This window comes from Moschus berezovskii, chromosome 4 (genome assembly GCF_049115385.1).
Source record: "Moschus berezovskii isolate FMDL1 chromosome 4, NW_MosBer_1.0, whole genome shotgun sequence".
Lineage (NCBI taxonomy): Eukaryota > Metazoa > Chordata > Mammalia > Artiodactyla > Moschidae > Moschus > Moschus berezovskii.
This window is the reverse complement of record NC_142463.1, coordinates 106774733-106788449: the sequence shown is the minus strand read 5'-3', so window position 1 is coordinate 106788449 and position 13717 is coordinate 106774733. Positions and strand designations below refer to the sequence as shown.

Here is a 13717-nt window from a genome sequence, read left to right as displayed (position 1 = left end):
ACTAAAAGCCTGGATGTGTCAGTAGGCATCTCTTTGTGAGACTCTGTTGCTCCAGTATATGAATCTTGAGATATCAACAATGATGTAAGAAAACAAGAAATGGATCTAGGTGTGGGGACATTCTCAGCTGGTGTGGCTAATGGTTCCATCTTCACTACAAACTTCTCATAACAGAAAATATAAGTTCCTTTGAAGGCTAGATTCCAACAGTTCAACCCAATTGGCCTCTGATTTCACTTAGGGCGAGAGATTACCAGGAGGGAACAGAGTTAAGAACCATCTCCAAGAAACATCACCCCCAAAATCTACTGATAACCCCCTACCAGTCAGATTTAACCTGAACATAGGAAGGAAAGAAAAGAAATTAAATTCTTTTTTAAAAATGTATTTATGTGGTCAACATTACCCTAATATTATCTTGTCTCACATGCTTGACATTATTCTCACTTCACAGAAATGGAAAGAGACTCAGATTTAGAAATTTGCCCAAAGTATTATAGGTAGTAAATGTTGGAGCTGTAATATAAAAACAGTCTGTCTTACTGCAAAGTCAGTACTCTTCCTACTACATCATATTATGAGCCAAGAACAGTTCCCTAAACTGCTTTTACAGAAAAGAGACATTTAATAGACATCAGTGTCCCTGGATCAACTCTGAGGTTCAGTTCTAAGTCGAGTTCAGAAACCCCAAACTCCTAAGAATCCCAGCACAGAGGAAATGTTTGGTTCTTAATGATAGGGACAGGATCATTTAGGCCCAAAGGCAAGTCCTTTATGGAATTCCCTTTGAACTTAACAGGAAGTTAAAGGAGACTAATTTAACTTGTAGAAGCCCCTCCTCCCCCTTGAATACGGTGAGATAGGAAACAAAATTCAGCTGATATTCAGTGGAAAAAGGTAGGACTTTTACAGGTATAATTAAAGTTGTTTTTAATATCAAAGGTGTTGCTTCCCTCTCAAGACAATGCTTTTGCCAACAGTGCACAACTTCACTAAAAGGGCCTAAAATCAAAGAGTCTGATGAGAAAAGTGAATAGTGCAAGAAGAAGGTCCAGACACGGAGAAATGGGAAGGTGAGTTGTGCCCTAACCCCTGACTCCAGGCCTCTGCTTCACTGGACTAAACAATCTTTCAGAAGCCAGGCAGGAAAATTCTCTGCAGGTGTCATCAAATTGTTCCCTACATCACTTTGTTTTCTTTCCAAATAGTGCTTAGGCCTCTAGTAGGATCATAACTATTCTCCAAAATTGCAGCTGAAATGATCTGACAGGTATCCACTTATTCCCCTGACACTAAGAACACCTTGCAGTTATTACAGAGGGAAAACTGAATCATTGAGAAGTGAAGAAACTTAAGAACACTAACTAAAACCTAGCTGCACAATTCTGTGAATATGCTAAAAGTCACTGAATTATATACTTTAAAAGGTTGAATTTTATGGTACGTTCATTACATCTCAATAAAATTGTTATTTAAAAAGTCATGACATCTTCTGGAACAATGCTTTTGACAGATAAGGAGTATTTCAGCCTTTAAAGGCCTACAGTTAGCTCCTGATTTATTTTTATCAAACATGATTGAGTGCCTCCTATGTATAAAACACTGTGATAGTTACTATAAAATATTTTAAAGTATCTTGCAATAATTTTACAGTTGACTAAGCATTTATTATATACCAGGTAAGTACTAAACAATTTCACATGTTATCATATCTCCACAGTGAGGTAGGTATTATTGAAATTGGAAAACTGAGGCTCAGAGGATCAGATAATTGCCCAAGGAACAATACCTATAAGAGACAGAGCTGAAATCTAAACTCAAATATTTCTGACTCCTAAGTCAATATTTTTACCTAGTGTGATCTGCAAGTCAGAAGAAGAAAAGAGACCTGAATACAAAAAAGACAAGCATGAGTGGCAGAGTTCTGAGAGCAGGCAAACAATGGAAATAGAATCCTGAAGTTGCAGGGCAAGGATGACTTTAAAAATCTGCTTCAGTGTGGAGTCTGGGGGTCTGAAAGTCCTCCTGACACAAGAGTCATCTCAATAAAAACAAGCACAGTTCCAAAAGATACACACAATTGAAAATTAATCCATGGGACAACGTCACTTTCCATGTGGTCATTTTGGTCAGGGAATCCCTGACTAGGAAAGCAATGGATATATCAGTGGTATACCAATTAACATTTTGTGAGCAGACATTCTAACTGTTAACTAAGTACTAGGCATTGTCTAAGATGGTGAGGTAAATAAAATAAATGGCTTCCCTGAAGGAGCACCCAAATAGGAACTGTTTGACCCCAAATATGTGGTATATATGTGATTAAGAGGCAGGCTTTACCATTGGACAGTATGGGTTTCTATGCTAGAGCTGCCACTTTCGAGATGTGATTTTGGACAAATTATTAAATTTATCTATGCTTTCATTTCCTTATTTGTAAAATGAGAATGACAATAATACTGACCTCACAGGATTATTGCAAAGAATAAATATGTAAGCATGTAAAACTGCCATGTCAGGCAGTTCCCTTAGGTATTACATTTCATATACTTTATGTGCATAAATGACATTTTTCCAAGGGCCTAGGCCCCAAACTGCCAGACTACCAATGAATAGCAGAATGTTAGAAGAAAGCCCCCTCTAAATTCACCTTGAACACTTCTGAAAAAAAAACTTTTATGTATAGCCCATTAACGTAATTTTATAGCCTAGAAAAAAGGCTTCCAAAGAGTATGCTTCTTCTCTTCCTGGCTGATAATATTCCTTTTATATACTTTCATACATTTCCTAAAACTGCATGCTTTTTTGTGTAATAGGTGTATATTGTAGAGGTAAGCAGGTATAATGGTTAAAAGAAAGGGCATTATGATAAGATAGATACAGTTCAAACTCTAGTTCCTCCACTTACAAGCTGAGTTACCTTAGAGAGGGCTCTTATGATCTCTGAACCTGTTTCTTCATCTGTAAAATGGAATACAATACAAACTTCATAGAAATGCTGTAGAGATTCAATGAGATGATATGTGAAAAGAATTCATCACAGTATGTAGTACAATTCTCAATAAATAGTAGCTATTATTATTGTAAAAAAAGACATTAATTAGGCTAGTCTGGTGGCCCAGGTTCATTTTCAATTAAATAAGCATCTGTTACATACTGCCAAGTAGCTTACATTTTTCTACTCTTGGTGGACAGTAAAGGGATTGAACTACATTTGTCCTCTAAAACATAATCTCTGCTTTTCACAAGTGTATGACCCTGAGAAAAGTGTTTTGCGACATGTTCTCATATTGGAGGGTGGGCCGGTACCAGCCTTTCTGTAATCATCTCAGAGATGAGAATGCGAAGAAGTAGGAAGATAAACACAGCGGAGGAGATAGGATTGTTGAAAATGAATCAGTTCAACCCACAGAGGGCAGCACCCACATGTTAGCTATATAAGGGCCACTAGCTCAATCCTTTGTCGCCCTGCAAGCTGCATCAGGCTTTATCCTACTTTTTCCTTTGGTGAATCAGGTGAGAGAAAACTCATCCAGCTACATCAGTGGATATTTGGTTGGCTATTTTTCATAGTATAAATCCAGGGGTATGAGCTAAGGCAGAGTTAATATATATTTGGTTTTCCTGCCTTCCCTCCTTTTCATTTCTTTCTTTTTTCTTCTTTTTGTTTGCTTATTTGTTTGGTCAGTTTACTTTATTCCAGGGTCTTTTTAGAATAAATTTTTCTTTGTTAAGGAAAATAATGTAAGTAGAAATTTGTTTCTTATAGGCGGTTCCACATTCTCTTCCTCGTCATTTTTTGTGCCATATTTTCTGGGTTGTCCAGCTGAAATAGGGAAAAGACCAGCACTGTTGTAGAGACCCATCCTTGTTCAGTGGCAACATTCAGAGCTCCAAGATCTAAGCATCCTCTAGTCAAACTGCAGTCTGCATTGCTGAATCTTTCCCCCTGATTACTGAAAGAAAACAGAGTTTGGTTAAGGCAGAGATTAGGATATTTTGTGAGCTTTGATGAGGGCTATCTCATGCTTCTGAAGCACCAGGATAGAGTTAGCCCACTTTGTCCATTTTTAATTTGCTAAATCCCTTAACAGTCCAACTTAGCTTCTGGTACCCAGACGGGAGGCAGGTATGCGTGTTAGATGGTCTGGTATGTTTGATTTAAAAAAAAAAACAAGCAAACAAAAACAGTGAAACTAGTCAGAGAGACTGGAGCAATATATCTCGGTGGTTCTAGAAATTTTGGAAGCCCCAAGACAACACCCAGAATATCAAAGTACACAAAGTGTAGAGATACTGTGTAGAGACTATATTCATCCAGGACATGGAGTTCTGAAATCTAGTCCCAGAGCAGTCAATAACATGCCATGTATAGCTCAATCTTAGCAAAGTAACTCAAAGTTAACAAGATTAGCTTTCACTGTGTTTATGTGTATTGTATCACCCCTGACCTATTCTTACTTGTTGAGGTATTTTGGTTTTAAAGAGACAAGATATTTAAAAAATCTGGATGATTACTATTAAAATCAGAACTGTTTATACATTAAAATAAAATGAATGATAGGATCTTTTTTTTTCCTTCAGGTTCACTTAAACCTGCCAAAAGATGACCAATCTCTTGAGAAGTGTTGTCACTGTAATTGATACTTTCTACAAATACACCAAGCAGGATGGGGAGTGTGGCACACTGAGCAAGGATGAACTAAAGGAACTTTTGGAGAAAGAGTTTCGTCCAATTCTGAAGGTGAGGACCATGTACCAGGACTGAAAACTACTAGTGTCCTGTACATTCTCTGTTATATGACCAAGGAATAGCTAAAAAGTGCACAGTCCTTATGGTCTTCGAGCTCACACTATGAGTGGTACTTTTAGAGGACACCAGAAAGTCTGTAGAGGCAGCATTTATTTTTAAAGAGGTCATAATTTTCTTCCTCCCACCATACAGACAATCAGACTTTTTCATGTCCCCAGGTTTTTCCTTCTAAAAAAGCAAATGATAAATTTGCACTATCAATTTATAAATTACCCTAGCAAATGAGGAAGAAAAGATATAGAGAGGGAAAACATGTATGAGGGGTGTTGATCAAGTAACCAAGGTGACTAAAAATGAAAACAAAATACAAGAATATTTTTTTCTATTTACTTGGGAAGGATTCAGTTATTAGCTTCAAAATTATAGATCATAACATAGACTATATTAGCAGGCAAGGCTTAAAATGTATGTTAATCACACCAGGTACTGAATTTGGTTTATTCAACTCCCCCTTATTTGCCATACCTGAGTATCTACTTCTCTAGCTTAGGTCCTTGAACTGTATATGTTGAGGATGCCAATGGTCTTTATTCTTTTTTATTACCTCTTCACACTTGCTAGGTGTTGTTAGACTGTTTTAGCCTAAAATTTTCTTAATTGGATTAAAATACCTAACATCAAACATTCCCTCAGTTGTGTCTGACTCTTTGCAATCCCATAGTTTATACAGCCCATGGAATTCTCCAGACCAGAATCCCAGAGTGGGTAGCCTTTCCCTTCTCTAGGAGATCTTCCCACCCCAGGGATTGAACCCAGGTCTCCACATTGCAGGTGGATTCTTTACCAGCTGAGCCACAAGGGAAGCCTCCTACAATTCTACAACTTTACCCAAATACTTTAGCTGAGTATATGGACTAGGCTGACCAGGTCTTCTTTGGTGTGTTGCTTGTACACAGAACCCAGATGATCCAGACACAGTGGATATCATCATGCATATGCTGGATCGAGATCATGATCGAAGACTGGACTTTACTGAGTTTCTTCTGATGGTATTCAAACTGGCTATGGCCTGCAACAAAGTTCTCAGCAAAGAATACTGCAAAGCTTCAGGGTCAAAGAAGCGCAGGCATAGTCGCCGACACCAAGAGGAAGAAAGTGAAACAGAAGGCGAAGAAGAGGACACATCAGGACAAAATTCAGGTTACAGATATTCAAGTAGGAGTGAGGGAGAGGAGCATGGTTATAGTTCTGAGGGCTCTAGGGGAACTCCAAAACTCAGACATGGGTCTGGCTCCAGAAGGCTGAAAAGACAAGGTGGTTTATCTAGCTCAGAGAACCAAAAGGGATCTGAAAAAAGGCGCCATGGGTCCAGCTCTGGTTACTCATGGAGTAATGGCAAAGAAAGACATGGTTCCAGCTCTAGAGAACTGGAGAGAAAAAGAAACAAATCACATGTTAGCCCCTCTAGGGTATCTGGGGATGAATACAAGTCTGGATCAAAGAGTGGTAGAGGGAGAGGTCATGGTGGTCTGGCATATGAATATGAATCAAACTCTACTCAGTCAAGTTATGCAGGACAAAAACATGGGTCTAACTCTAAATGTTCAGGAGATGGTGGGAGGGAAAGTCATGCATGTGGTTCCAGCAATTCAGGTGGGTGTGGAAGACAAAAAAACACATCTAATTCTTGTCAGGCAGGTAGATTTGGAGAGCAAGGAAACCAATCTAGCTATACCCAATCAGGTTACCAATCAGGAAGTAGTGGAGAAGGACATAGATGTATCTCAGGAGGTTGGGCCTCTGGATACAGTCAACATGAGCCTAGCTCCTGTAGCCAGTCTACTAGGCAGAAAGGATATGGATCTAGAACATGCGGTCAACCACAGAATTGTGGAGGACAACAGGGAACAGGTTCATGTCAGTCCTCTTGTTGTGGACAATATGGGTCAGGAATAAGTCAGTCTTCTACTTATGGTCAACATGGATCTGGTTCCTGTGGATACTCTTCAAACTCTCATCAAAAGAGGTGTGGCTCAAATGAAACTTCGAACTGTGGTCAACATAGATCCAGCTCAGGTCAATCTTATGGCTTTGGCCAACATGGGTCAGGCTCAGGTCAGTACTCTGGCTTTGGACATTGTGGGTGTGGCTCAGGTCAGTCCTCTGGCTTTGGACACCATGAGTCTACATCAGGACAGTCTTGCTATGGCCAACATGGGTCAGGCTCATGTCAGTACTCTGGTGCTGGACAATATGGATCAGGCTCAGCTCAGTCCTCTGGCTTTGGAAACCAGAAGTCTATATCAGGACAGTCTACCTGTGGCCAATATGGATCTGGTTCAGGTCAATCCTCGGGCTTTGGCCAACATGGTTCAAGCTCAGGTCAGTCCTCTGGATTTGAACACTCACAGCAGTCTGGTTATGGCCATCATGAATTGGGCTCAGGTCAATCATCTCGCTTTGGCAAACATGGGTCAAGTGCAAGTCAGTCTTCAGGCTTTGAACATAACGAGTCTGGCTCAGATCAGTCCTCTAGCGAAAGTGAAAGGCATTCAGAAGGCTCACAGAGACACTCAAGATCCACTCATGGGCAGGCAGGATCTCAACATGGAGAGTCAGGAGCCACAGTGACAGGGACACACGGAGCTACTCATGGACAGTCAGGAGACACAACCAGACATGGCCACTCTAGTCAGGGCCAGTCTACACGGTCAGGGTCCAGTCAGGCGGGAAGACACGGCTCCAGTCACAGTGAGGCTAGTGACAGTGAAAGGCATTCAGAAGGCTCACAGAGATACTCAGGATCCACTCATGGGCAGGCTGGATCTCAGCATGGAGAGTCAGGAGCCACAGTTAGAGGGAGACAAGGAACTGCTCATGGACAGTCAGGAGACACCACCAGACATGGCCACTCTAGTCAGGGACAGTCTACACGGTCAGGGTCCAGTCAGGTGGGAAGACAGGGCTCCAGTCACAGTGAGGCTAGCGACAGTGAAAGGCATTCAGAAGGCTCACAGAGATACTCAGGATCCACTCATGGGCAGGCTGGATCTCAACATGGAGAGTCAGGAGCCACAGTTAGAGGGAGACAAGGAACTGCCCATGGACAGTCAGGAGACACCACCAGACATGGCCACTCTAGTCAGGGACAGTCTACACGGTCAGGGTCCAGTCAGGTGGGAAGACAGGGCTCCAGTCACAGTGAGGCTAGCGACAGTGAAAGGCATTCAGAAGGCTCACAGAGACACTCAGGATCCACTCATGGAGAGGCTGGATCTCAACTTGGAGAGTCAGGAGCCACAGTGAGAGGGAGACATGGAAATGCTCATGGACATTCAGGAGACACCACCAGACATGGCCACTCTAGTCAGGGACACTCTACAGGGTCAGGGTCCAGTCAGGCGGGAAGACACGGCTCCAGTCACAGTGAGGCTAGTGACAGTGAAAGGCATTCAGAAGGCTCACAGAGATACTCAGGATCCACTCATGGGCAGGCTGGATCTCAACATGGAGAGTCAGGAGCCACAGGGAGAGGGAGACACAGAACTGCCCATGGACAGTCAGGAGATACCACCAGACACGGCCACTCTAGTCAGGGACAGTCTACACGGTCAGGGTCCAGTCAGGCGGGAAGACACGGCTCCAGTCACACTGAGGTTAGCCACAGTGAAAGGCATTCAGAAGGCTCACAGAGACACTCAGGATCCACTCATGGGCAGGCTGGATCTCAACATGGAGAGTCAGGAGCCACAGGGAGAGGGAGACACGGTACTGCCCATGGACAGTCAGGAGACACCACCAGACATGGCCACTCTAGTCAGGGACAGTCTACACGGTCAGGGTCCAGTCAGGCGGGAAGACACGGCTCCAGTCACACTGAGGCTAGCGACAGTGAAAGGCATTCAGAAGGCTCACAGAGATACTCAGGATCCACTCATGGGCAGGCTGGATCTCAACATGGAGAGTCAGGAGCCACAGTGAGAGGGAGACAAGGAACTGCTCATGGACATTCAGGAGACACCTCCAGACATGGCCACTCTAATCAGGGACAGTCTACATGGTCAGGGTCCAGTCAGGCGGGAAGACACGGCTCCAGTCACAGTGAGGCTAGTGACAGTGAAAGGCATTCAGAAGGCTCACAGAGATACTCAGGATCCACTCATGGAGGGGCTGGATCTCAACTTGGAGAGTCAGGAGCCACAGGGAGAGGGAGACATGGAACTGCTCATGGACAGTCAGGAGACACCACCAGACATGGCCACTCTAGTCAGGGACAGTCTACACGGTCAGAGTCCAGTCAGGCGGGAAGACATGGCTCCAGTCACAGTGAGTCTAGCGACAGTGAAAGGCATTCAGAAGGCTCACAGAGACACTCAGGATCCACTCATGGGCAGGCTGGATCTCAACATGGAGAGTCAGGAGCCACAGGGAGAGGGAGACACGGTACTGCCCATGGACAGTCAGGAGACACCACCAGACATGGCCACTCTAGTCAGGGACAGTCTACACGGTCAGGGTCCAGTCAGGTGGGAAGACATGGCTCCAGTCACAGTGAGGCTAGCGACAGTGAAAGGCATTCAGAAGGCTCACAGAGACACTCAGGATCCACTCATGGAGAGGCTGGATCTCAACATGGAGAGTCAGGAGCCACAGTTAGAGGGAGACAAGGAACTGCTCATGGACAGTCAGGAGACACCACCAGACATGGCCACTCTAGTCAGGGACAGTCTACACGGTCAGGGTCCAGTCAGGCGGGAAGACACGGCTCCAGTCACAGTGAGGCTAGTGACAGTGAAAGGCATTCAGAAGGCTCACAGAGATACTCAGGATCCACTCATGGGCAGGCTGGATCTCAACATGGAGAGTCAGGAGCCACAGGGAGAGGGAGACACGGTACTGCCCATGGACAGTCAGGAGACACCACCAGACATGGCCACTCTAGTCAGGGACAGTCTACACGGTCAGGGTCCAGTCAGGCGGGAAGACACGGCTCCAGTCACAGTGAGGCTAGTGACAGTGAAAGGCATTCAGAAGGCTCACAGAGATACTCAGGATCCACTCATGGGCAGGCTGGATCTCAACATGGAGAGTCAGGAGCCACAGTGAGAGGGAGACAAGGAACTGCTCATGGACATTCAGGAGACACCTCCAGACATGGCCACTCTAGTCAGGGACAGTCTACATGGTCAGGGTCCAGTCAGGCGGGAAGACACGGCTCCAGTCACAGTGAGGCTAGCGACAGTGAAAGGCATTCAGAAGGCTCACAGAGATACTCAGGATCCACTCATGGAGGGGCTGGATCTCAACTTGGAGAGTCAGGAGCCACAGGGAGAGGGAGACATGGAACTGCTCATGGACAGTCAGGAGACACCACCAGACATGGCCACTCTAGTCAGGGACAGTCTACACGGTCAGGGTCCAGTCAGGCGGGAAGACACGGCTCCAGTCACACTGAGGCTAGCGACAGTGAAAGGCATTCAGAAGGCTCACAGAGACACTCAGGATCCACTCATGGGCAGGCTGGATCTCAACATGGAGAGTCAGGAGCCACAGGGAGAGGGAGACATGGTACTGCCCATGGACAGTCAGGAGACACCACCAGACATGGCCACTCTAGTCAGGGACAGTCTACACGGTCAGGGTCCAGTCAGGCGGGAAGACACGGCTCCAGTCACACTGAGGCTAGCGACAGTGAAAGGCATTCAGAAGGCTCACAGAGATACTCAGGATCCACTCACGGGCAGGCTGGATCTCAACATGGAGAGTCAGGAGCCACAGGGAGAGGGAGACACGGTACTGCCCATGGACAGTCAGGAGACACCACCAGACATGGCCACTCTAGTCAGGGACAGTCTACACGGTCAGGGTCCAGTCAGGCAGGAAGACAGGGCTCCAGTCACAGTGAGGCTAGCGACAGTGAAAGGCATTCAGAAGGCTCACAGAGATACTCAGGATCCACTCATGGGCAGGCTGGATCTCAACATGGAGAGTCAGGAGCCACAGTTAGAGGGAGACAAGGAACTGCTCATGGACAGTCAGGAGACACCACCAGACATGGCCACTCTAGTCAGGGACAGTCTACACGGTCAGGGTCCAGTCAGGTGGGAAGACACGGCTCCAGTCACAGTGAGGCTAGTGACAGTGAAAGGCATTCAGAAGGCTCACAGAGATACTCAGGATCCACTCATGGGCAGGCTGGATCTCAACATGGAGAGTCAGGAGCCACAGCGAGAGGGAGACACGGAACTGCTCATGGACAGTCAGGAGACACCATCAGACATGGCCACTCTGGTCAAAGACAATCCACATGGTCATACAAACAGTCATGTCACTCTCATGCCCATTTTGGTAAAGGTCATTATACATCACAGATTAGTGGCAGACAAAGACATAGATCAGATCAATCCTGGAGACATGGCAGTTATGGGAGTGCCGAATATGACTATGGGCAGTCTGGTTATGGACCTTCTGGTGGTAGCAGAACAAGCAGTCGTAATTCTAGTCCTTATAGATCAACAGACAGAGCTGAAACCAAGCGAGCATCTAGTCATGGACAGTTAGTTTCTAGTTTTGACTACATGGGTTCAAAAACAACTGAAAAAATAGGAAGACAAGATTCAAGTCATGGACAATCAGAGATAAGTGATGGGCAGTCAATTAATTTCCATAATCATTCTGGATTTGGTACAACTGGAGGACAGGGATCTAGTCATAGACATTCAGTAGCAACTGAGGAACAGTCAAGAGACATCCATGTTCGGTCTGGAAGGTGGAGGTCTACTCATAGCAGTCATCTTAGCAACCACTCTGCATCTGACCATGGAAAACCCTTATCAGCCCACCGCCATTCAGATTCTAGTTCAACTAGAAGTCAAAGATCCTATAGTGATAGTAAGGGGTATTCAGAAGATTTGGGGGAAAAGATTCATGAACAATCAAAATTGAGGCATAGACAATCAGAGTTCAATGCAGTAGATGTAAATGAATCCAGCCAGCAGCACTTGGGAGATTCATCTTCTCATGAGCTGGTAAGATCCAGCACAAATTTAGCAACACAGGGATCAAATGATGGACAATCAGGACACATCCAGGGTCAGTCTGGATTCAGCACCAATGAAAGCCAAGTATATAGTCATGGCCAGTCAAGGGACAGCTATGGGCAGTCAAGTGGCAGTCACTCACTTGATAGCCAAGCCCCTTTGGGAATTGAAGAAAATAGGTTTAGGTATTTATCAAGCAGTGTAACCACATGGAGTGGGGAAAGGCAAAAGCAAGAGTCTGGATCAAGTCCGTCAGGGACCATGAGAAAATACAATCAGGATGTTAATGATAAGCAGACAAGAGACTCTGAGGTCAGAGGTTACCATGGAAGAGAGAGAATAGATTCAGGTTCCTTTTACTTAGATAGCAACACCCCACTCTATGAATATATCAAAGAACAAAGGTGCTATTACTTTGAATAATAATTTGAAACAAAAGGAAGACAAACTAATTCAAGATAAGAACTAATCCAAAGGAGAAATGAGACATACAACATGGAATTAAGATATTTAACATAATCCTTTCTTTTGGTAGTGGGGGTATATGTCTGATTTTCTATTTAACTGTAGTACTGTATTCTATTTCTTTTGTTTTGTACAAGGCTTTTTTGTAAGGCTCTATAATCATTGAGCTCTTAGAAAACAGTGGATGGAAGAAGTAAATTGCATTTGGGACATATTTAGAACTATATGACAAAGTGATTGGATTCTCTGGAATAAAGTGAGCATTTAAAAATAAATTTATATATTCCAGGTTGATTAAACTGATTGTTGATAAACCTATCCCAGAAGCTAAGAGACAAGGTTTAGGAAACAAAATTTCTCTAATAACCTTGTAACATAGTCTGTGTCCTAAACAACAACAACAAAAAAGTAGTAGTTTAAGGAATATTTGCATCTTTAGTACCACCACTGAAACACTGTACTGCTATTTTTTAATTTATTGTCATGACCACCTGGATACAGGATCCAGAAAATTGTATTGCATAAAAATTGACAATAAACTTTTCATCAAGTTACATATTGTCTTCTCTTTCATCCTCACAAAAACAAATACAGCCTTCTGCTATGGGGTCAGATGCATATTTCTCTTTTCTACCTTTGGACACCTAGATGACAGGAAAATACATGGATACTATTCAAAGTCCAAAGAAGGCAAAACTCAATCACATTTATCTTTTCCTCAGTCTAATCACTGTCCAAAGCATTTATAAGAAATGTTTTATAATGAGGAGTTGATCTCAGATACTTTAGTCAACCATGATTATCAGAGCAATCATTATTAAACATAGCCCCAAGTGGCTATTTCCTGAGACCACACAACCTCTGAAAATAATATTGATTGAGTCACAGACTTTCTCTGTCAAAGATATTAATTGAAATATCCCTTAATAATGGAGGCTAATGGGGTCCATTGTTTCTGGTCAAATAAAAACAATTAAAAGTATACTCTTCCCTAGCAAGAAAAATATGTGAGTTTATTATAAACAGAAAGAGACATAACAAGAAGTAGAAAAATAGGTACAAAAAATAATAGCTTCAGTAGAAAGTTTATTGCTATAAAATCAAAAGTCAAAGTTCACAATATGAAAACTAGTACAGACTTTAAAGATCATCCCCATAATTTACAGATTAAAAGAAAAAAAAAACAAAGCAAAGCACATTTAATCTAACCAAAATGAGTGATAATTCCTTAAATCAGAATTTGATGCCCCATTATCTTCTCCTCCCCCCAGAAACTCAAGCTTCTTTTTTTCCACCTTCACCTTTGGATTTCAAACTGAAGTACAATTCATCAATTGGTGTTCAAGATTGCAAACCACTATAGAGAAAGAAATTATATGAAAAACCAAAAGAATAATCTCATTCCTTTGATTAGACTTAGAACATATTCTATCCAGCTTTTATTTTTTTTAACATTTTA

At 43.3% G+C, this 13717-nt stretch overlaps 1 protein-coding gene across 1 annotated transcript; it reads left to right on the top strand.

Annotated features, from left to right (window-relative positions):
- The first annotated feature begins 3468 nt into the window (after positions 1-3468).
- Positions 3469-12812, top strand: LOC129541352 (uncharacterized). The gene is made up of 3 exons (XM_055403195.2): positions 3469-3516; positions 4585-4744; positions 5710-12812. The coding sequence occupies exons 2-3, from the start codon at positions 4607-4609 to the stop codon at positions 12214-12216; spliced, it is 6645 nt and encodes a 2214-aa protein (XP_055259170.2). The 5' UTR covers positions 3469-3516; positions 4585-4606; the 3' UTR covers positions 12217-12812.
- The last annotated feature ends 905 nt before the right edge of the window (positions 12813-13717 follow it).